Source organism: Cervus elaphus, chromosome 31, assembly GCF_910594005.1.
Source record: "Cervus elaphus chromosome 31, mCerEla1.1, whole genome shotgun sequence".
NCBI classification, from domain to species: Eukaryota; Metazoa; Chordata; class Mammalia; order Artiodactyla; family Cervidae; genus Cervus; species Cervus elaphus.
In genome coordinates, this window is record NC_057845.1 from 40893493 (window position 1) to 40919505 (window position 26013).

General features: G+C 37.6%; 1 protein-coding gene across 1 annotated transcript in view; it reads left to right on the forward strand.

Moving 5' to 3' along the window:
• EPHA6 (EPH receptor A6) overlaps nt 1-26013 on the forward strand; it is a 924354-nt gene that overhangs the window by 679127 nt on the left and 219214 nt on the right. The window contains exon 11 of the mRNA XM_043892992.1: nt 11377-11562. Coding sequence (XP_043748927.1) covers nt 11377-11562 — 186 coding nt within the window. The remainder of the gene's footprint in view (nt 1-11376; nt 11563-26013) is intronic.

Genomic DNA, 26013 nt, shown 5'->3' on the forward strand with positions numbered 1-26013 from the left:
GACTCTCGAGAATCTTCTCCAACACCACAGTTCAAAACCTTAAATTCTTCAGCGGTCAGCTTTCTTTATTGTCCAACTCTCACATCCGTACATGACCACTGGAAAAACCATAGCCTTGACTAGATGGACCTTTGTTGGCAAAGTAATGTCTCTGTTTGCTTTTTAATATGCTGTCTAGGTTGGTCATAACTTTCCTTCCAAGGAGTAAGTGTCTTTTAATTTCATTGCTGCAGTCACCATCTGCAGTGATTTTGGAGCCCCCAAAAATAAAGTCAGCCACTGTTTCCACTGTTACCTCATCTATTTGCCATGAAGTGATAGGACCGGATGCCATGATCTTAGTTTTCTGAATGTTGAGCTTTAAGCTAACTTTTTCACTCTCCTCTTTCACTTTCATCAAGAGGCTCTTTAGTGCTTCACTTTCTCCCATAAGGGTGGTATCATCTGTGTATCTGAGGTTATTGATATTTCTCCCAGCAATCTTGATTCCAGCTTGTGTTCATCCAGCCCAGTGTTTCTCAGGATTACTGTGAATATAAGTTGTCCATGTATTATCACAAATTAAAGGCTTAATAAAACACAAATTAATTGTTTAATAGCTCTGGAGGTCAGAAGTCCAAAATCTGTCTCAACAGGTTAAACTCAGTGAGTTGACAGTATTGATTCATGCTGGTCACATCAGGGAAGAATCTGTTTCCTTGACTTTTCCAGCTTCTAAAGATCTCCTGCTCTCCTTGACTCATGGTCTCTTCTTATCTTGCAAGCAACACAGCATCTTCAAATCTCTGTCTGACTTCTATTACTTCTGTTTTTATCATCGCATCTTCTCTGACTCTCCCTTTTGCCTCCCTTTGGTAAGAACTTTTATGATTACATTGGACCCCAGCTGATTATCCAGGATAATCACATCTTATTCCCTTTTGCTGTATCAGGTGACATAGTCACAAATTCTTTGGATTAAAATGTGAACATCTTTAAAACTACTAAATGAATTAAGGGGTGAAGACAGGAAAGCAGGGTTTAAGAGATATTCTGGTTGAATTGTGTCACCCCAGTCATGAAAATTTGTATGTTAAAGGCCTATTCCCTCAATGTGACTATATTTGGAAACAAGGCTTCTAGGTTTTAATTAAAGTTAAATGAGACCATAAGGATGGGGTCCTAATCTGATAGGACTGGTGGCTTTAAAGGAAGAGGAAGAGAGAGGTCTCTTCTCACTCCTTAGCCTCACCAAGGAAAGGCCATGAGGACACAGTGAGAAGGTGGCTGTCTACCAGAGAAGAAGGCAACTCTCATCAGGAATGCAATCATCTGGTGCCATGATTTTGGATTCCCAAGCCTTCAGAACTGTGAGAAAATAAAGTTCTGTTGTTTAATCTGTGTAATTTGTGCTATATATTTAATAGTGGCCCAAACTGACTACTATAGGAGGTAATGATAGGGTTACCCTTAGGAGACCTCTGCAAGTGTGCTAAGTTGCTTCAGTCAAGTCTGACTCTGCGACTCTATAGTCTGTAGCCTGCCAGGTTCCTCTGTCCATGGGATTCTCCAGGCAAGAATACTGGAGTGGGTTGCTGCACCCTTCTCCATGGATCTTCCTGACCCAGGAATCAAACCCATGTCTCCGGCAGCTCCTGCATTGCAGACAGATTCTTTGCCACTGAGCCACCAAGAAATGGTGTCTGCACATCTGTAGTTCAAGAGAAAAGTCTAAGCTACAAGTATAGATTTGGCAGTAGCTGGTGAAAGATATCACCCTGAGATAATGTGTGCACTGAAAAGTGACTATAGCCGAGAAAATAACCATGCATTTCTAGTAACCTGATACCCAAGGCAGAGTGCTCAGCAGCCTAATTATGGGAGGAGAGACTGGCAGATGGTTGAATTGGTCCTAGGCTTCATTTGCAGAGAAGGGTTGGCCTCAGGGCTAGTAGAAATATGTAGTAACAATAGGAGCTTCCAAAGGCAAGTTGTAGGGTACTTTTATGTCTTATAATTCTGGAAATCAGTTAGTCATGTTTTATAGATAAGGAAACTGAAACTCGAAGACATTGAGTAACTTTCTTTGGGTCACAGAGATTTTTTAAAATTAGATTTTATTTCTAAAATGTTTCTTCTAATGACAGCTTAGAGAATCACTTTTGATAGAGCATCAGGCAGAGTTTTGAAATGCAAATGTTTTTTAGCCTAAAGAAGAGCTCTTTCAATCTGCCTTGAGGGAAGAAAGCAGGTGGTATGAGATGCCTGTGGTAGGAGCTGATATACTGGATTAAAAAAGTGTTCTAGGAGTAACGTATCAGAGAGTTTGAAAAGTCAAAATATATGAATAAGAATATTCAGTAAGTAAGTAATATACTGGACTTCATGATGTCAGAAGTAGAAAAAACTTTAACCCTCTTGAGGACAGATTCTTATTCATGAATGTGCTTTGGCAGAAAAGAATAAAAACTTGCTCAAGAAGAAAAAGAGTCTATCTGATGTTTGGAATGTGTGTGAGAAAACATGGACAATGTGTTGCTGAACTTATTCACTAAAGAAATGCTTACCCATTGTTTGATAAGGAAGCCATTCTCCTGTCTTGCGGAAATCTTGCTCCCTGGCCTAGGCTTTAAGAACCCAGTAGTGAAGGATACTTAGGGTGACATATTTAACACGTCCTCTGTGGTATCAGTGTAACTTTAGAAGACTCAATGGTTGCGTGGAACTTTTCTTAGACTCAAAAATCTTTGCAAAAATTTGCACATTTATCTTTATTTCTCAAGGAGTAGATAGGTGGTAGATATTTAACCTGTCCACAATGGTACTAAAGCAGGAAAAAGTAATATGACTTCCTCTAATGCCACAAAACAAATTAGTGGTGAGTCCTGAAATAGAAGCCCTGACTTGTTAGAGCCTGTCCTCTTCCGTATCTTGTTAAGACATAAGAAGTCTTGCTTTGTGTTGAACCTTCCTATGAAGTTGAATCAGAAACATTCAAATATCATTTCAACTGGTGTGACATTATGTTTTTAAAATGTCTTTCATATGTAGAAGGTGTGCTATGTGTCAGGAAGAAATCAGACAGAATTAGTCATAAGGATTATGATATTTTATCTTTGAATGACAGACAGTGAGGTGACCCTGCTGATGACATTAATAATAATGGAATTTACCTTAAGACCTCTAGAGACTAATAAATCCCTCTAGAACTGAATTAAAAATTTGTTTTATGTTTTTCCTCTACACCTCTTCTTTTTTAACTCTTTGTATGACACTTCAAAATATTCTTCCTGTTGCCTTTATACTCAGAAATGAAACTGGATTGTTTGCAGTTAAGTTAAAAAAAAAAAAAAAAAGAGCCTGAATACAGAAGGTATTGAGGTATCTCTTAGCTGTACACAATGAAAGAAAAGCAAAAGACACTATGCACATTTTAAAAGTTAACATACTGGGACATTTTTACTGTCTCTAAGATATCCTAACTTTAAATCTAGAGTTATAGTTTCCCCTCATTCATTCATTTCATTCATGCAACAAGTATTAAATAAGTGCTTGTTATGTACTAAGCACTGAGAATACAATAGGAAATAGAGACATTTAAGACCTGTGCCATCATGACTTAGATTACAGTTGACAGAATGGGGTTAAGGGGAGGTATGCAAATGGAGAGATGGTTAGTAGATGACTAAACTAATTAAAAATGAGTTTCAAAGATAATCCCACATTGTCAAAAGTGCTATAGAGTAAATATGTTATGCTAATACTCTCAAGTCAAAGACCCCAGGAACACACTCTCGTTGGAAAAGCTGTATTTATTTCTCATTTCAGCAAGGGCGAACAGACGCCATGTGGAACTATAGTGTGTGTCATTAAGAGGGTGTTAGAACCTATTTGAGCAATTGGGTTTTGGTTGGGTGATTTGGGAGAGAGTCTAAGGAAGCAGGAGTTGGCTCTAGATTAAATGCTATCAGAAAGTGGCAAGTCTGCAATTAAATATCTGTGCTCCTTGCCTCCTGTTCACCCTGAGATGTCCAAAAACACAGTGTCTTACACTGAACAGGTAAAAGTGACCGACACTTATTCATTCCATGTACTCACAGCCTGGGAAGGGGGAATACCACATGCCGCATAGGGCCACACGGACAGGGGTTACACTTGGGAACCCAGTGGACAACTGGAGGTGTGGGAGTCTGGCTTTACAGTGACAAGAGGGTAGGGGGCCCCTCCAATACCCTCAGAAGGGTGTGATTGGCTTGCTCGAATCATTCCATAGGCTGGCACAAGAGTAAGGCACGCCACTCAGAGGTGAGGAGGAACTGCATCTGAAGTGTTTGATAAGGCAGGTTGCTTGACCTTATCTGTGGGAGCAGAGCGAGAAGGAAAACTTGTGGTAAAGCCATTTGAGGCCCTAACTATTTCCCCCAGGTGTCAGATAGCACATAATTTCAAGACATATTATAGTAAGTAAGTGAATCTTATCTACAGGGAGGGGAGATGAGAACAAGAAAAAGGTTATACTGTTCTTCAGTCACTAAGGCATGTCCAACTCTTTGCAGCCCCATGGACTGTAGCACACCAGGCTTCCCTGTCCTTTACTGTCTCCCAGAGTTTGCTCAAACTCATGTCCATTGAGTTGGTGATGCCATCCAACCATCTCATCCTCTGCTGCCCCCTCCTCCTCCTGCCCTCAATCTTTTTTAACATCAGGGTCTTTTCCAATGAGTCGGCTCTTTCCATGAGGTGGCCAAAGTATTGGAGCTTCAGCTTCAGTCCTTCCAATGAATATTCAGGACTGATTTCCTTTAGGATTGAGTGGTTTGATCTCCTTGCAGTCCAAGGGACTCTCAAGGGTCTTCTCCAGCACCGCAATTTGAAAGCATTAACTCTTCAGCACTCAGCTTTCTTTGTGGTCCGACTCTCACATCTGTACATGACGACTGGAAAAACCATAGCTTTGACTATACAGACCTGTGCTGGCAAAGTGATGCCTCTGCTTTCTTAATGAGCTGTCTAGCTTTCCTTCCAAGGAGTAAACGTCTTTTAATTTCATGGCTGCAGTCACCGTCCACAGTGAATTTGGAGCCCAAAGAAATAAAATCTGTCACTATTTCTAGTTTTTCCCCATCTATTTGCCATGAAGTGATGGGACTGGATGCCATGATCTTAATTTTCTGTATATTGAGTTTTAAGCCAGCTTTTTCATTCTCTTTTACTCTCAGCAAGAGGTTCTTTAGTTCCTTTTCATTTTCTGCCATTAGAGTGGTATCATCTGTATATCTGAGGTTGTTGATATCTCTCCCAGCAATCTTGATTTGTTTGTGAGTCACCCAGACTGGCATTTTGCATGATGTACTCTACATATAAGGTAAATAAGTAGAGTGACAATACATAGCCTTGATGTACTCCTTTCCCAATTTTGAACCAGTTCATTTTTCCATGTCTGGTTCTAACTGTCGCTTCTTGGCCTGCGTACAGGTTTTGCAGGAGGCAGGTAAGGTGATCTGGTATTCCCATCTCTTTAAGAATTTTCCACAGTTTGTTGTAATCCACACAGTCAAAGGTTTTAGTGTGGCCAATGAAGCAGAAGCATTTGGTTGGTGCAAAAGTAATTTCAGTTTCAGACCCTGAATTTGAAATCATCTTAACTAGGTCCAGACACATCTTTATTAATCAAAATAGGAACCATGGAAAGCATTTTCTGCCCCCCGCTGGTTGTAGAAGCACAACCCATGCTTCCAAAGTTGAACGGATTGGACTACAAAATTTGGCCTCAACCACCATATTCACTTGACCTCTCACCAACCGACTACCACTTCTTTCAGCATTTTGACAACTTTTTTCAGGGAAAATGCTTCCACAACCAGCAGGAGGCAGAAAATGCTTTCCAAGAGTTCACTGAATCCTGAAGCATGGATGTTTATGCTATAAGAACAAACACAGTTTTTTCTCATTGGCAAAATTGTGTTGATTGTAATGGTTCCTGTTTTGATTAATAAAGATGTGTCTGAGCCTGGTTAGGATGATTTCAGATTCGGAGTCTGAAACTGAAATTACTCTGTCACCTTCCAATGGCTGACCGCTACGCTCCTCATCTTCAAGTCTCCCCTCTCCTTTGCAAAACTTCTGGAACCACCACCGCACTGTACATTCATTAGCAGTTCCTGGGCCAAATGCATTGCTGATGTTGCCAGTTGTCTGCGCTGCTTTTATGACCCATTTTGAACTCCAAAAAAAAAAGAAAAGAAATTGCTTGAATTTGCTTTTTGTCTAACATCGTTTCCATAGTCTAAAATACATATAAAATAAACAACAGTAAGTCATTAGCAAAAAACACAAAGCAAGAAATATGCACTAAAATGATGTATAACATAGCCATGTTTATTTAAGAATGTATTCCAATATCAAACGACAAATTTCAACAATGCAAAACCACAATTACTACCGACCTAATAGAGCTGAAGAATTGATACTTTTGAACTGTGGTGTTGGAGAAGACTCTTGAGAGTCCCTTGGACTGCAAGGAGATCCCAAGTCCATCTGAAAGGTAATCAGTCCTGAATATTCATTGGAAGGACTGATGGCTGAAGCTGAAACTCCAATACTTTGGTCACCTGATGTAAAGGACTGACTCATATAAAAAGGCCCTGATGCTGGGAAAGATTGAAGGCAGGAGGAGAAGGGGACAACAGAGAATGAGATGGTCGGATGGCATCACCGACTCAATGGACATGCATTTGAGTAAACTCTAGGAGTTGGTGATGGACAAAGAGGACTTGCATGCTGTAGTCCATGGGGTCTCAGAGAGTCGGACATGACTGAGCAACTGAACTGAACTGGATAGATATTTTTTCAAAAGTACTTTTGGATTTTTTCATAACATGTAGTGAAAAGCCTGTGGAAACTTTTTGGCCAGCCCAGTAACTGGTAGAGAAGTAACTATAACTCATGTTAGCCGTGAAAGTAGGAGATGTTTAGTATTTTGGGCAATGTGACCTTGTGTTTTTTTCTGTGCTTAGGCAAAATGATGCAGTAGTCTTGCTTGGTCTCATTATATTGTGTCTCAGAGTAACCTTGATGAAATTGGTATGATGTCTGATAGGAGAATAACAGCCCAGCTCTGAGAGTGAGGCTGGCTTCTCATTGCAGAGCTGCTATTTTTTTTTTCTTATTTGGAGGGACCTGATATTGGTGGGGAAGATCCCCTGGAGGAGGAAATAACAACTCGGTCCAGTATTCTTGCCTGAAAAATCCCATGAACAGAGGAGCCTGGTGGGCTACTGTCCACAAGGTCACAAAGCGTAGGATGCAACTGAGCATGCATGCACGATATTTGGGAAATTATATCAGATGAATTAATCAGAAAAAATCTTCTGAAGAGGAGAAAACTTGGCATTTACTGCTTATATGAAGGCATCACATAGAGAAGAACTGAGGAGAATGGAAACAAGGGAAAAGGGGGACAACTTGTGGAGGGCATTCCTGTCAGAGGGAAACAGCAAGTGTGAAGAAACATCTCGTTATACCTGAGAGGTAATGTTTGAAAAAAATACATCAGAAGTGTGACTCTTTGCTTCAGTGATTCTCAAGGGGTTGGAGGTAAGGGAGTTCCAGAACCTCAAAACAGGAGGAGTAAAATCTCAGCAAATCTCCAGGGGATGGTGACATGACAGTTCTCCAAGACAGATTTCCCTTCTTTCCTCCACCCTCCTCCATAGTTTTAGTTAGACCATCTAGGCTTTATGTGGAAAATCCAATTGATAATTGATAATTTAGTATGACCCTATATATCATACAATAAAATTGCTTATCCAGAAAGATTTTACCACCATCCAGGGAAATAGATGGGATTGTTAGCAAGTGCATGGGCTGTCAGTGGCAGATCAATTATCCTAAATATATTTTTCTTTACTGTCTTGAAACTAGATAGACTGTAGTGATTTTTCCAGTACTTCCAGTATGCAGAGTGTTTAAGTGAGATCTCTACTTCCATTTTATAGTGAAGAATTCCTAATAATATGGTTTTATCATTCCATCTACCTGTGCATATCCAGTTGATTTGTTTAGACACTATATAATAGTGGGTTTGAAGACATCATTATTACCAAATGCAAATTTAGCATATTGACACAAAATATGTTAACAATGATAAGTATGCCATACAGCAGAGAATAGTAATTATAACCACGCACTCTGAAGCCAGATTTCCTGGATTCAAATTACAGCTCTACCGCTTTGTAGTTAAGTTACCATGAACAAGTTACTTAGCTCATATGTCTCAGGTTCTTCTATAATGTGAAGATATTAATGGTACCTGCCTCAAAGGTTTGTGGTCAAAATTAAAATATATTTTTAGTTTTTAGACTGGCTCATGATAAGCTGTGCGATAACGATGGTGACGTTGTGTTGGTAAAAGAAAAAAAGTATTTAACAACATATTTCTATACTTGATGTGTTAATTATGAACTAACCAGTATATATAAAAGTTCACAGATCTTGTTAAGGAATGAATCATCTTACCTGTGATAATGTATAGGGCCTCTCCTCTTGCTTTAAGAGAAATCATAGGATGGATTCATTTTTGGCAATATCTTAAAATATGCATTTAATTTATAATATTTTTTCTTCTTTGACTGATTTGTCTGATTCATCCAGGCCTACCATAGATAAGTGTTGTTTTTTTTTTTTACATTCTATGACTGAATTTTTTGGGCTTTGCCTAAAGAAAGCATTAGGAGTCTCAGCTCTTTAATTGAAGCAGCCATATTTAGTGTCACTGAAATAAGTGTGATAACAGCTTGATCACGCGAAGCTTGACATGAAGAATATACCTGCTTGGTGTTAATAAGATATTTGAATTTCAGACAACAGAAGACCAAAGAAAATTGCCACTCTGCCTGTCTTGATAAAATACCAACAGAGCTCGCTATTCATTTCAGTTTATTTGAATTACTGTGAAATGTTAACAGAAAATCACTTGCAGTCTGGGCTCATGGCAGGTGAGAGGTATTAAAATATCGTTGAATCTTTATATATACTAACAAGTTTATTAAGGCAAAATAAAAGGAAGAAGAAAACCATATTTATTCGTTCTTGATATTCATTAAAACAAACCAGAGTGATCTGAGGAGAAATTTCAACTATTCTAGTAGGCCTGGATATATCAGACATTAATTTAAACACATACCTTTATTCTCAAAGTTCACAGCCTCAATAGAAAAGTGTAGAAAATTTCTATCACTAACCAATTTTTTATGTCCAAGAGAAAATCTTTAAAAAATTTAAAACATTATTACAAACAAAACTGGGAATTATGGCTTCTTTTTCCTATGAACATGCACACATGTGCTCAGTCGTGTTCAGCTCTTTGTGACCGCCAGGCGCCTCTGTCCATGGAATTTCCCTAAGAATACTGGAATTTCCAGCTAAGAATACTGGAGTGGGTTGCCATTTCCTTCTTCAGGGGATCTTCCAAACTGAGGGACTGAACCCATGTCTCTTGTGTCTTCGGCATTGGCAGGTGGATTCCTTACCACTGGTGCTACCTAGGAAGCCCCAGTGAACATAAGGAACATTTAACTTCCAACGTGTTGAGAGCATCATTAAGTAAAAAACAAACAAAACAAAACTATTCTTGTTTTAATGTCAAATTATGTAAGATTTACCCAATATCACTTGCACTGAATTTAGGGACCACATTCTATCAGTTTTTTGTTTGCTTGTTTATTAGTTTATTTATCATATATATAAAAAATTCTTGCTAGACTGCTTTCTATTTCTAATGAACATGTTTGCACGTAATTTAGGAAGCAAAGTTTTGGCTTTTCCTTTTCAGTTTTTCACTTAGAAAGGAATCTTAGCATCTGTTCCAAAAGATAGTTTATATTCATGAATATTCAATGTTCAGTTGACTGTAATGAATTGGTCCAAAGAAAATATGGATAATTGAAATCTATGGTGCTGTAAAAATTAAATTTTATCCTCTATACTTAAACTTACATAGCATCAAGCTACTGTCCAGAACTGCTAGCTAATAAACCAACTGAAGATATTTTAATTTTCATTTCTTTCACCTTTCCTTTCATTTTCTTTCACCTTTAAAATTTATATAACTTAAAGCACATGAATAGTACTTTACAGTTTATAAGCGCTTTTACATATATTACTACTTTTGATCTTTTCAGTTTCCTTATGGGGAAGGGACATTTATAGAATTACAGAAGGTTTTATTATATTTACTTCATAGATAGATAAACTGTTGGTCAAACATCATATTCTTACGTTAATGCAGGGAATTGATCATAGAAAATGGTCTGGAATGTCAAGCTTTATTGAATTTATTGCATTGTATGAGAGGGCCTCTGACCTCCTTTCCCACAATAACTCCTGTAGTCAGCCTTGTCTCCTCCTGCCCTATATCCATCTCACTGTTTACTGTTTCTGATCTTTGAATCTTTGTCTTCATTTCCCTCTCTCCATATACCCCTGTCTGAAATTTTGCTGCTTTTCTTGAATATACAAATCCTACCAATCAGTCAAGCCCAGCAAAAGTTCCATCTCCTTGAAGAAGTCTTCCAGCTCCTATTGTTCTTATAAAATAATACAGCTTTTACGGGCATTGGTTCTTAGGTTCCCAATTGTTTCATTATTCAATGTTTCATCTAAATTCTCCTAACAGATTATAAGCTGCAAAGAACAGACATCAACTCTTATACATCTTTGAAACCCACAGCACTCTAGCCCTAGATACATTTGTAGTAAATTCATGATAAATATTTGTCTATTTTTTAATCTGTCCATTGGAGCCATTGCTGAACTATAGATGATCTTACTATACTTGTATTCAAACCATGCGATATACAATTTAGCCTCTACAGGTACTCATTATAGTTGAGTTCAGTGTGATCTTTTCAATATGTATGTATACCAGTTGACCCTAGCATTGATTTCTAATAGCAGTGAAGCCCAGACATATGGCTTGTGGAATCAAATCGACTACATATGCCTGAAGGATTCCCTGAATAGAGCAGGCATTTGGCCCATATATCAGTATTGAGAACAGGAACAGGAAATGTTATGCAGTGATTGCTTTTCTATAGAATTACATTAGCATCACGCATTCTGCTAGTCATAATTTCTCAGCAGATCAGGGCTATCTATCAATGGCACTTCCTGTGGTACAGCATATGAAAATGCATTCCATTATTCATTATAAATGATGCTGATCAGGCATATGTCATTACAAATTAAATTTTTAAAGAGGAGACCTCTATGTAAAAATGGCACACTTGAGAGTCACTATTTTAAAAAAACATGAACATGATACTTTGTGGCAATTTGGTTTTTCTGGAATATAAGTATTCTGTTGAAACAAAGAACTACTTTTGTTCATATTTTCAGGTGAATTTGGAGAAGTCTGTAGTGGACGTTTGAAAACACCAGGGAAAAGAGAGATCCCAGTTGCCATCAAAACTTTGAAAGGTGGCCACATGGATCGGCAAAGAAGAGATTTCTTAAGAGAAGCAAGTATCATGGGTCAGTTTGACCACCCAAACATCATTCGCTTAGAAGGTGTAGTTACAAAAAGTAAGTACTGATTTTCTTTTATACATCTATCTCAATTATTTTTTAAAAAAATGTTTAATAGCAGTGTCACAGCTATTACAAGCATAACTCAGTTCAGATGTCATGTTAAGATATCACCCCTCGGAGTCTTGGTATTAGGCTATGACAATATCAGAGTTTGCATTGGTTGCCAAACAGCTTTGAAATGCTTTTTATTACTTGTGGAGCATTTGCTAATTTAACTTGAAGTAATAAATCAAGGTAAAGGGTTATATATGTTTTTCTAATTTCTATAAGCATTTCACTTCTTCTAAAACTGCCTAAATTTCAATATAGGAGAAGCATTTAAAATACTTGGGGTCATTAAGTTAGTTCTATTTGGAAATAAATGTCATATACAAACAGAGAATGCATTATCTAAAGTAAAGCTTTTAAATAAAAAGTTCTTTATGCAACTCATCTTTATAAATGCCATTAGAACTATATTATTTTAATTTATAAAAATCAAGAAATGAATTACAGTTTCTAAAATAAAAATCCTGCTTTTACAGAAATAGAATCAAAAAACATTCCTTTGAGGAAAAAAATTCTTAAAAATCCCAAATTAGTCATATGCTCCAAGAAACAGATTGCAATATATTCACTTTTATGTGAATAATGACAAGATGTAAAGTTTAATATTTCTCCTTATTTTATTCACTAATGAGTTATAACATATATAACTCAATACAGAATGGACATAAAAAAACTCATAAAAATTATTTAAATCTTTGAGAGGCATTTTTCTTTCATAAAACTGAATTTTTTTTAAACCGTGTAAATGAAATTGAAATTTCATGTTATATTTGGAGGAAGAAAGATGTAAATGCTTACTAAAAACATGTAATTGTGCGTGGAACTCCAGAGTCCTTCTCACAGGCATTAGCTAACACGCTACCCAAGGAGAGCAGATTACTGATAGCCATGGAAGCTTGGAGGACACTAAAGAATGCCTTTGATGTCAACTGTTGCCATGGGCTGTAAACTCAGTGGCCTTAGTAGAACCTTCCAGTCTTCATGCCCTTGTGTTGTTCTCTTCCAAATCAATTCTGAGCTTGTTCATGTGACTAGCCTTGGCCTGTGGTACGTTATCAAGTGTGATGAAAGTGGAAGCATCTTACCTATTTGTACAGTGGAACGTGTCCTTTGGAAACACTCTGACACATGGCTCAGCCTCAAGTGCTAAGCAAAGCCAGTCCGCATGGAGGGGCCACATGCAGGATACTGCAGAGAAGAGTACTGAGGCGTTTAGGTCACAAGGGCGCTGCAAGAGCTCCCAGAGAGAGTCAATACTGAGTGCAGGTTTGTGAAGGACGTTCCAGTCCCTAATACCACCCCCAGAGGGCTGCAGCTGCAGTTGATATTTTGTGGAGCAAAGGAACCACCCAGTTCAGTCCAGTAAACCCATAAAATCATGAGAGTTAATAAAATGGCTGTTTTAAGTTGCTCATTTTGGATAGTTTTGTTACACAGCAATATATAACCAAACTAAACACCAGTTAGAATTCCACTCCTGCCACTGAAGATTTGTACAGTTTTAAGTAGATGATTTAACATCTCTATTGTTTACTTCCACATCTGTAAAATGGGACCAAAATGGCTCCTACAAAACAGGGATGCTATAAAGATTAATTTTTAAATCTATAAAGCATTTATATAGTGTGTAACTCACAGTAAGCCACATTAAATGGTAGCTGATCCCCTGGAGAAGGAAATGGCAACCCACTCCAGTATTCTTGCCTGGGAAATCCCATGGACAGAGGAGCCTGGCAGGCTATAGCCTAAGGGGTTGCAAAGAGTCAGACACAACTTAGAAACTAAACAACCACCACAGTTGGCATACAACATTATACTAGTTTCATTATGTACAACATAATGATTCAACTTTTGTATACATAACCCTAAAATGTTTGTGTTTCATTCCTTTGCCAAAAGAAGACTCATGAGATGTTCCTAAGGAAAGCTTGTGACAGTAATAAGTTACCACCTCACCTCCAACTTTATTATAACATCAGGCTGGTATTGCTGATCAGGAAGAAACAAAAAGTGCCTTTAATAAAGTGTTTATCTTAGAATCTGTAAGGTAGAAAACTATAGATAAGATTTTTGCTATAAGCAAAATCAAGGTTTGGGTATATGGAATATATGTTGAAGGGAGTAAAATATTCTGTGAAACTGATTCTAATGAAAGAAATTAGGCATTTTTGTGAAATTCATCTACTCAGCTAGCTCAGCGAGGTGAAGAGTTTTGTTTTACTTTGTTTTGTTTTCAAAGAAATGTTTACTGAGCACCACCAAGTTGTCAGACACAATTGCTGATTAAAACCTAGAGACAGAGAAAAAAGGTCTCAGTACTCTTGAGAAGCTCATCTCTTGGCTCCAGTCCACTGGGAGCAATGGACAAGTCGGCCGCTATTTCCCAGTACTATGTGGCATGTGCTATTTTGTATACAATTATTCATTAACTTATTCATTATTTTATTCAGAGAATATTGCTTGGGTGCCAACTCTTCTAGTCACTGATAATAGAGTACTGCAAAAGAGCTTTAACCAGCTGGAGGAAACAAAAAGGAATCTAAACATGTCAATATAATTTTTTATTGGAGTATGTAGTTGCTTTACAATGCTCTGGTGGTCTCTGCTGCACAATGAAGTGAATCTGCTATAGGTATACTTATATGCCCTCTCTCTTGGACCTCCCTCCCACCCATTGAGGTCACCACGGCACGGAGCTGAGTTTCCTGTGTGTTATAGCAGGTTCCCACTACCTAACTCTTCTACAGACAGTAGTATGTATATATATATGTCAGTCTTCATTTCCCAGTTTGTCCCACATTCCCCTTCCCCCATGGCATCTGCAAGTCCATTCTCTACATCTGCATCTCTATTCCTGCCTTGGAAATAGGTTCTTCTGTACCGTTTTTCTAGATTCCACATTTATGAATTAATATATGATATTTGTTTTTCTGACTTCATTGTGTAGTACAGACTCTGGTTTCAACCACATCACTGCAAATAATCCAGTTTCATTACTTTAGATGAAGAGAAAAAACCTGAGTGAACTGAAGGAGCAAGCTCTGCTAGGGTTTGGTCTTCTAGGAGAGTATTCTAGGCAGAGGAAACAGTAAGTTCTAAACCCTTGTGGTAAGAAAGAATGTGGTGTATTGGGGGAGCATCGAAAACAGCTGGAGCAAAGTAATAACAGTACAGACTATATATTGAAAGAAAAACTAGAGGCAGGTAAAACAGTAAGGAGGCTAGTATAGTAACCCAAATGAAAAAGGCACTTGGATTACTAAAGTAAGCTTGGAAACAATGAACTACAATTTGGAAATGATAAGTTGGAAATGTCTTGGATGTTTGAAGACCTCCAGGAAGTCTCTGAAGCCTTGGTGGGATTCTGGTATGCAGGTGCAAATGATGGGCAGTGAGGGCACAAAATGGCAACCCACACCAGTACTCTTGCCTGGAAAATCCCATGGACAGAGGAGCCTGGCAGGCTACAGTCCCTGGGGTCGCAAAGAGTTGGACAGGCCTGAGTGACTAACACATACACGAGGGCACAAAAGAACCTGGAGAGTAGGACGGAAGCCACAGCCTCAAAGAACACTACTGATAAAGCAGAAAAAACAAGTTGATAGCATGAAAGTGGGAAGAGATACAACCCAAGGAAAAAAGAAAGATGAGAGACCACAGAAAGAAATTAAGATTGTCTGTATTTTCTCTCCTCTCCTAACATCCTTAATATTGACTATTTACTGAAAATAGTGATGGATTATTCTTGTACAGTTTCTGGAGTCTCTTGGAATCTCAGGAGATTTACTGCAAAGTATTTGACATTTGGAATGATAATGTATACATATTGCAAAACAGAAAATGAGCCAAGTGTTGACTATAACAAACAGTAACAAACTGACATAGTCTGGTGGCCCTGTGCATCACACTGTTCAAGCTGCGCTGGGGCTAATTGGGATCACCAGCTTATTTTCTTCCTGCCCGAGTGTCTGTCCCCTCTTTACGAGACAGGATAAACTTCTTCTGTATTCAGAAGGAGTTTGTCTCTTTAGTGTTTAAGTGTCTGAGTTTTCTCAAGGTCATTCACTCTAATCGCTTCCCTAGATCTACAAACGTACAGTCTCCTTTCTGTGGTTCTTTCCCTCTCCTCAACCAGCCTGCTAATTATTGGGTAGAGTATAGTAAGAAGTATCAGCTTAAAAATTCTAGTAACAGGTTGCTCAGCTTGAAGAAAACACTGGAAGAACTAGAAGAGAAAAGAGAATATAAATAAACTTCATGCTTACATAATGTTGCCTTTTAAAGCATCTAAATAACATTGAATAGAGCCACCCCTAGGGTGAAATCGTACTCATTTTCAAAAATGAAAGTTCTTTCCAAATAATTTATGATACAGTTTGTTCTGGTAAAGAGTTTGATGGCTCCTAATGTGAGAAGAACTATAGATAAACCCATGTCATAGGTACTAATTTGCATCCATAAATTCAGGAGAATGAGAACCTACTTTCTAGTCTGCAAGGTAAAGTAACCACTCGTTACTTGGGGGCTTTTTCACCGAGTTCCTGACGGTCTTATGTAAGAGTGAGTAAAGACCAGTAGAAAACGTAATCACTGAAAATGATAGGCCCCTTGTATATGCGACTTCTAATTTTAAAAAGTTATCTCTGAAATTAATGAACGGAAATCTGGCAAAGCCCTTATTTAATCCTTTGATGAATATTTTTAATGCTTATTTTGTTTTTGTGGGAATATAATAATGTAACTTTTCTTAACTCTACATCTTGATATAATTTCAGACTTACAGAAAAAGTTATTCAAATAATATAGTTCCCATATAACTTTTATTTAGTTTCCCCTGATGTATTTTACATAATCATAGGACTGCTATCAAAACCAAGAAACAAACATCTGTACAGTACTTTTTACTTAGCTATAGACTTTGATTCACATTTTACTAGCTTTTCCACTAGTGTCCTTTTTCTCTTCTAAGACTTCATCCAGGGTCCCAAATTGCATGAGTTATCACATCTCAGTCCAGTCTGTGTTTAATCTGTGCACTTCTTCAGTCTTCGCTTGTCTTTCCTGACCTTGACACTTTGCAAGAGTACTCATTAGTGATTTTGTAAAATGTCCATTAGTTTGGGTGTGGTCATTGCTTTTTCATGATTCAGTTTGTGGCTATGCGTTTTTGCAGAAATATAACAAAAGTCACATACCATCTTTAATGCATGGTTTCAGGAGGGTTACCTGATATCCACATACTTTATTCCTGGGGATGTTAACATGGGTCACATGGTTAAGGTGGTGTCATCTTGATTGCTCCACTGAAAAGTTACTTTTCCCTTTTTGTAGTCAGTGTATATTCAGGAGGAGATCTTTTCAACTATGCAAATATCCTGTTTTTCCTCAAACTTTTTCCCATTAATTTTATCTTTCATAGTCAACCTTGCCTGCAACAATTGCTACTGTTCTATTTTTAATGGTGATGTTTCTACTTTCTTTCCTTCTGTATTAATCAGAACACTTCTTTAAGGAAGAGCTGTACTTTAAATGTTCTTTAAAGAATGTTCTTTAAATGGAATTATACAGGAGGCCTTTCAGAGCTGGCTTCTTTCTCTTAGGAGAATGTACTTGAGAGTCATGCCTTTATTGTTGCTGAACAACATTCCTTTGTGTGGTGTATCATCGTTTGGTTCTGCATTCAGTGGCTGAAGGACATCTGGGTTGTTTCTAGTTTGAATGATTATTTATAAAACTGCTCTAAACACTCATGTACAAGTCTCTTTGTAAGCACATATTTTTGTTTATCTTAAAGAAATACCTAGGTGTGGGATGACCAAATCAAATGATAAATATATGTTTAATTTTTTAAGAAACTGCCAAACTGTTTTCTAAACCTGATGTACCATTCTACATCCCACTAGTAATTATGAGAGTTTCTGTTACTCTGCATCATCAGCAACGCTTGATACTTTTTTTTTAAATTAGCCATCTTAGTATATATTAGTGTCTTACTGTGACTTTAATTTGCATATCCCTATGACCATTGAATTTGATCAGCTTTCCATATGTTTCTTCACTATCCATATATCTTCTTTGGTGAAGTATGTTTTCAGATTTTTACCCATATTCTCTCATTGGGTTGTTTTTTCTTAATGTTGAGTTCTAAATGTTTTTTTTTTTTTTTTTTAATATATATTTTTGGATACAGTTCTTTGTCTAAAATATGTGTTTAAAATTTTATTTGTAGATATTTTTCCAGTTTTTAACTTGTTTTTCCATTCAATGAACATTGTCTTTAACAGAGTAACTGTTGTTTTATTTTGATAAAGTCTGATTCATTATTCCTTTTCTTTTACGGATTGTGCTTTGTGGTGTGACATCAAAAAACTCTTGATCTAGACCACGGTCACAAAGACTTTCTCTTTTATTACCTTCTAGAAGTTTTACATGGGCTTTCCTGGTGGCTCAGATGGTAAATAATCTGCCTTCTCATGCAGGAGACCTGGGTTTGATCCCTGGGTCAGGAAGATCTCCTGGAGAAGGCAATGGCAACCCACTCCAGTATTCTTGCCTGGAGAATTCCTTGGGCAGATGAGCCTGCTGGGCCACAGTCCATGCAGTCGCAAAGAGTCAGACACAACTGAGTGACTAACACTTTCTCAGAAGATTTACATAGAGATCTAAGATCCACTTTGAGTTAATTTTTACATAAAGTGTGACATATGGGCCAAGGTTCTTCTTTTGTATTTTTGGTTTTTTTCATATGGATAATTTCAGCACCATTTGTTGAATTGTTATATTTTTTAGATGCAAAACTTTTTTTGCCTCATTTTTAACTTACTTTCTTTGCTTAAAGTCCTTCAAGGGCTTTCCTTCACCCACGGGACAAAATTCATGCCCCTGAATATAGAAATTCAAGGTTTTGAACAATTGGCTTCCACTCAGCATTCCTTTTATCTCCTGCCTCTCTGCCTCTTAGTTTATATTCAGTTAACAATAAATCACTATTTGATTCATATTTCAAATGAAATATTCAAATGACTCTTTCAGTGAATCATTGATTGAGCCCACATTCTATCATACTTGGCCTTCTTCTTGGAAATACTTATTTTTCCCCCACCATCATCACTCCTAACTCAGCCAGCAAGCCTGACTTATGCAGGATGACTCAGCTTGTATGAGACTTCTTTTCTTCATCTTTTTACCAGTAGATATCTATATCACACTTAACATGTTATGCTATAATTACTTTTGTATGTACGGGCCTGAAGTTTAACTCTTACACCATAACGTTAGGCCCTCTGCACCATCTGGCAATGACCTGAGTTTCTTCTGGGACACTCCCACCAGTCTGTTGGCTGCAGCAAGGCATCTGTGCAGTCTTCTGTCCCTGTTGGGGTTCCCTCTTACCTCCACACTTCCTTCCCACAGCCCTCGTCAGGGCTCCAGCACCCCAGCCACTGCCCATCAGTAGAGCAAAACTATCATGCCATTCATTTGCTTTCTGATAGCTCTTAATTTACTGTTAATAAAGGATTAAACGAAGTGTACTGGTCACTCCATATTCTCCTCTTAATGTTCTATCCTAGCTTAAACTCTCCTCTCAAACTCCCTCTTGCCAAATCTCCAATATATACCCCCAATATATATTTTAAATTACTTTTAGATAGAGGGGGAAATCCTATGTTATATTGGAATGGGGGTTTGGGGAGTCGATAGTCTCCTGAGGATAGCCTTAATTTTATTTATTGTGGTGCCTAACATGGTACTGAGCATACAGGAAATACTAGGTATACCCCAGGTGGTGCTAGTTGTAAAGAACCTGCCTGCAAGTGCAGGAGACATAAGAGACGAGGGTTCGATCCCTGGGTTGGGAGTATCCCCTGGAGAAGGAAATGGCAACCCACTCCAGTATTCTTGCCTGGGAAATCCCATAGAGGAGCCTGGTGGGCTACTGTCCATAGGGTCACAAAGAGTTGGACATGACTAAAGCAACTTAGTACACATGTACTTATGGATGAAGGAATATTGTAAGAAAGGAGGGAAAGGAAGCAAAGGATAGGGGTATAATAAAAAGAAGAAGAAGGGAAGAAAGCAAAGAAGGAACCTAATTTTTCAAGGACTTCAAGCCCAGTTCTAAATTTGAACACTCACTAATGTCAGTTATATTTATGTAAAATTGGCAGCTTTTCTCATAATTGTGTTTCTGTGTACTTTGGCAATTTTTCCTTCTGAACAGTCATCATATTTTAGTTGTTTTTCTCCTATTAAATTTTAACTGTATATATATATTACATTATAGTTATTTAGGAACATGTCTTTTTCTACTATTCTAGAATCAACTTCAAAGTAGGGCCACATTACCTGATCTATATCTTATATGTTATAACACTCAATCTTAACTTTGGAATGGGTTAAGAAATACAGTAGTGTGTTTCCTCAGCCTGAGAAATAAAAGTAGGCATAACTTAGCCACTGATGATTGAGATATAGCCACAGAATGATGTGAATTTATTGACATTTTTATTAGGTTACATCAATCACTGTGAGTGAATTTATTCATTTTCCACTCCTCACAAATGTCAGCCAAAGACATCAGTGATTTTTTGTTTATCCTTTTCATTCAAATGCAATGACTGTTTTAGGATTCTTAGGCCTGAAAATAATGCATTGACCTTTCCCCTAAACATTAATGGCATGATTCTTTTGAAATAAGGTCAGTTTTCATTTTGGCACAGCCATATATTATATGGGACACGCTATTGTGTTTGGTACAGAAATCCATAAATACAAAAAGCTATAGCACCTTTGTGACTTTGTTACTATTTCATACACCTAATTACTGAAGTATTCCATTACCCTGAATGAAGTATGAAAAAATGCTTTCCATTAGCTAGAGTTTCTGTGATTTAATGATTTATTTCATATAGATTAAATCTCACTGCAACAAATTCCAGGATACTCCCTAGGGAAAGCAACTCTGGATATAAAGTATAAGGGGGCTGGAGAAAATAAAAAGAAAAGAGGGGCTGCTTAAAAATAGGAAGATTTAAGGGTGAGGCCTAGCAGAATTTCTGAATTTGTTCCAGGAAAAGGAGAAGCTAATTACTTCCCTAAAAGAGGATTTAAAATTAATATAATTATTTCTTACATGTAAGCTAAATAAATTTACTAAAACAAAAACAAAAGCCTTCCTTATGTCAACTCTGGCATTCCAATATTTTCTGCCTCAATGAGACAGTATTTCTAGTCATACAAGCCATTGGTAACGGACTCAGAAACTATTTCACATAAGTACCTCTAAGTAAAAAAGACACGCACACACACAAAAAGTGGAAGACTGCATTTGTCAGTGATGAAAGTTTTAATTATACAATTTGTAAAGCTTAAAATTAGTGTTTTTACTAAGATGGCCCAAATGGAACAATTGCTAAAACTGAAATAATGCTACCAGTTCTTTGATACAGTTCCCAGATTTTAGCTACAAGGGAAATTCTTAACTGCTAAGGACACCCACCCTTTAGTCTAATTACAGGAACGTATTTTTACTGAGTAGAATGTTGAGTACTGTCTAGGAAAGCTGAAGGAAAAAAAAAATTGATAGAGACTGATATGGATAGAGCAAATCCCTCTTTAAGTCAAATTTTAATCCATTCAACCTACCTGATAAAGACTTCAAAGTAATGATCTTTAAGATGCTCATTGATTTCAGAAGAATGGATGAACACAGTAAGAATTTCAACAAAGGTTATAAAATGTAAAGAACCAAGCAAAGCTAAAGAATACAATAACTGAAATTTTAAAATATACTAGAAGAAATAAACCAGTTTAAATGATACAGAGAAATGGATCAGCAGTCTGGAAGATAGATTAGTGGAAATCACCCAAGCTGAACAAGGGAAAAAAGTTTTAAGCAAGGATAATTTAAGGGGCCTCTGGGAAAATTTCAAGCATACCAAAATTTTCATTATAGGAGCTGGAAAAGGAAGAGAGAATGGGGCAGAGAACTTATTTGAAGAGATAATAGCTGAAAACATCTCTAACCTGGGGAAGGGAATAGACATCCAAGTTGCAAAGCACAAAGAAGCTCAAAAAGGTGAATATAATAAGGTCTACACCAAGATACATTATAATTAAAATGGCAAAAAATAAACATAAAGAGAGAATATTAAAAGGAGCAAGAGGAAAGATAGTGGTTACATACAAGAGAACTCTCATGAGGCTATCAACTGACTTAGCAGCAGAAACTTTGCAGGCCAGTAAAGTTTATTGCTGGCAAAATATATTAAAGTGAATGCAGTCATGTCCAATTCCTTGCAACCCCTTTGCCAGGCTCTTCTGTCCATGGAAATTTCCAGACAAGAATACTGGAGTGGGTTACCATTTCCTTCTCCAGAGGATTTTCCCAACCCAAGAATCGAACCCCTGTCTCTTGTGTCTCTTGCATTGGCAGGCAGATTCTTTACCACTGCACCAGCTGGGAAGCCCATATATTAAAGTAGTGTAAGATAAAACCTCAACCAAGAATATTCTGCCTAGCCAGGCTATTATTCAGATTTGAGGAGAAATAAAGAGTTTTACAGGAAAGCAAAAGCTAAAAGTTATTTCAGGAAATGTTAAAGTGACTTCTCTAAATGGAAAAGAGAAGGCCACAGCTAGAAATATGAAAATTGCAAAAGGATAAAGCTCATTGGTAAAGGAAAATATCCAGTAGATTGACCACTTATAAGGTTATTAGGAAGGTTAAAAAATAAAAGTAGTAAAATTATTTCTATCCACAATAAGTAGTTAACTGATAAAACAAAAAGTTGTAAAATATGATGTCAAAACCATCAAGCATAGATGAGGGTATAAAAATATATGGCAGTCAGAATTCATTAAACCTTAAAGGGTCATCACTTAAAATAATCACGTAGGTATATAGGTATGTATGTATGTAAAAAACAAAGATCATGGAGTCTGGTCCCATCACTTCATGGCAAATAGATAGGAAAACAATGGAAACAGTGACAGGCTTCATTTTCTTGGGCTCCAAAATCATTGCAGATGGTGACTGAAATCATGAAATTAAAAGATGCTTGTGCCTTGGAAGAAAAGCTATGACCAACCTAGACAGCATATTAGAAAGCAGAAGTATTTGCTGATAAACTTCCATCTAGTCAAAGCTATGGTTTTTCCAGTAGTCATGTATGGATGTGAGAGTTGGACCGTAAAGAAGGCTGAGCAGTGAAGAAATGATGCTTTTGAACTGTGGTGTTGGAGAAGACTCTTGAGAGTCCCTTAGACTGCAAGGAGATCCAACCAGTCCATCCTAAAGGAAATCAGTCCTGAATATTCATTGGAAGGCCTGATGCTGAAGCTGCAATACTTTGGCCACCTGATGCAAAGAACTGACTCATTTGAAAAGACCCTGATGCTGGGAAAGATTGAAGGCAGTAGGAGAAGGGGACAACAGAGGATGAGATGGGTGGATGGTGTTACCGACTGGATGGACATGAGTTTGAACAAGCTCCAGGAGTTGGTGATGGACAGGGAAGCCTGTTGTGCTGAAGTCCATAGGGTCTCAAAGAGTCAGACACAACTGAGCGACTGAACTGACTGATATCTATAGTTTTTTATATACGAACCTCAAGGTAACCACAAACCAAAAATCTATATTAGATACACACACACACAAAGGAATGCAAGCATGATGCTAAAGATAACGTCCTACAAGATGGAAATAATTACAGTCGCAGAGGTTCTCCCCAAGGAACAAGGAGTCCAGGTCAACCTCAGGTTCCCCTGCCTGGGGGACCTGCTCCAGGAAGAGGACCCCCCAGAACACTAGGCTGTGAATGCTTTGAAGTCCAGTGGAGTTTACTTTCAGGAGATTCAGAGAGCTGTGGAAATAGAGACTTAAAGGTAAACAAAAGGTCATAGGCTCCAGGACCTAGGGAGAAAGCAGTGATATGAAAAGAATAGAGATCAGATCCTCTTGCTGATCTTAGCGAGTCTCCCACTGGACATAGTCCTGCCCACCAGAGGGCCCAGGACCTGACGCCAATACCAGTGTGAGGATGTGAGACCCAGGACCCCCCGGGCTGCTGCAGTCAGAGACTCTGGGATGCACGTCTACCTGCCAGCTGGCAGACACCTGCCCCAGGACAGCCATAGCCCTGCAGCCTGCCATGGCAGAACCTATTCCACCCATCAGCAGACCAGTGTGAGCTTTGGCACACCCCAGTCCCCAAAGCCAGCTATGGGAAGAACAGGGCCCATCCACCAGCAAGCCAAAAGCAGCTCTGATCCCTATGCCCTGCAGCCACACCCCAAGATTCCACTCTTTTCACCCATGGGCCAAGCCTTCCAGGATCCCATAACCAGCTGCTTCATGACCCAGCCCTACTAATCTCCCAAGACTGAACCAAGAAGTAACAGAAAATATGAACAGACCAATTACAAGTAGTGAAACTGAATCAGTAATAATAATTTTAAAAAATTCCAACAAGCAGAAGTTTAGGACCAGCTAGCTTCACAGGTGAATACTACCAAATATTTAGAGATGAGTTAGCATCTGTCCTTCTCAAACTGTTCCAAAATTTGCAGAGGAAGAAATGCTTCCAAACTCATCAGCACAACCCTCATCTCAAAACCAGAAAGAAGATACCACAAAAAAAGAAATTTTCAAGCTAATATCACTGATGAAAATACATGCAAAAATCTTCAATAAAATATTAGCAAGCCAAACCCAACAATAAATCAAAAGGATCCTGATCAAGTGAGATTCAACCCAGGGATGCAATGATTTTTCAGTATCTGCACCTTAATCATTGTGATGCATTATATTAATAAACTGAAGAATAAATGCAGAAAAATGATGCAGAAAAACTTTTGAAAATATTCGGCATCTGCTTATGATAAAAAGCTTTCCAGAAAATGGATATAGAGGGAACATACTTCAACACAATAAAGGTCATTTATAATAAACCCACAGCTAACATTATACTCAAAGTTGAAAAGCTGAAAACATTTCCTGTAACATCAGGAACAAGATAAGGATGCCCATTCCTAACATTTTACTCAACATAGTATTAGTCAACATGGAATTAGAAGTCCTAGCCACAATAATCAGATGAGTAAAAGAAATTAAAGCAAACCAAATTGAAAAGGAAGAAGTAAAACTGTCACTGTTTGCAGGTGGTGTGATACCATGTACAGAATATCCTAAAGAGGCCATGAAAAAGGTACTGGAGCTCATTGGTAAATTCAGTAAAGTTGCAGGATGCAAAATTAATATGCAGAAATATATTGCACATTTATACATTAACAGTGAACTATCAAAAAGAGAAATTAAGGAAGCAATTCCATTTACAATCACATCAAAAAAAAAAAAAAAAAACCTACTGAAGGAGGTAAAAGACATGTACTCAGAAGACTATAAGACACTGATGAAAAAATTGAAGGTAACACCAATGGAGGGATATAATGTGTTATTGGACTGGAAGAATATTGACAAAATACCCATGCTGCTCAAGGAGGTCTGTAGTTTTAATGCAATCCCTAACACAAATAATTTTCAAGTATGTTACTGAAACACAAAAGACTCAAAATAGCCAAAACAATCTTGAGAAGACCTCAATAGACATTATTCCAAAGAAGACATTCAGGTGGTCAATGGGCACATGGAAAAATGCTCAACATGGTTAATCATTAGAAAAATGCAAATAAAACCACAATGAGATACCAACCCACACCTGTCAGAGTGTCTATCAATTACCAAAAAAAAAAGACTTGCAAATAACAAATGTTGTCAAGGATATGGAGAAAAAGGAACCTTTGTACACCGTTGATGGGAATGTAAATTGGCGATGCCACTGTGGAAAACAATATGGAGGTTTCTCAGAAAGCTAAAAATCGAACTTCCATATGATCTAGCAATACCCCTCCTGGGTAAGTATATTTACAAACAAAAAGAAAAAAAAGCACTAATTTGAAAAGATAACATGCACCCCAATGTTCATAGCAGTATTATTTATAATAATCAAGATATGGAAGCAAACTAAGTGTCTATCAACAGATGAAAGGATAAAGAAGACATGTTTTCTACAATGGAATACTACTCAGTTATTTAATGAAATTTTGCTTTTTATAACAGCATGAATGGACCTAATGAACTGAGTCAGTCCAAGAAGGACAAACACTGTATCACCTACACGTGAAATCTAAAAAATGAAACAAACTAGTGAACATAACGAAAAATAAATAGACACAGATACAGAGAACAAACTCGTGGTTACAGTGGGGAAAGGCAAGAGTGGAAAGTCAAGATAGTAGTAAGGTACAAACTACTATGTTTAAAATAAATTCCAAGGATATATTAAACAGTGCAGAGAATACAGTCAATATTAATAGTAGCTATAAATGGAATATAAT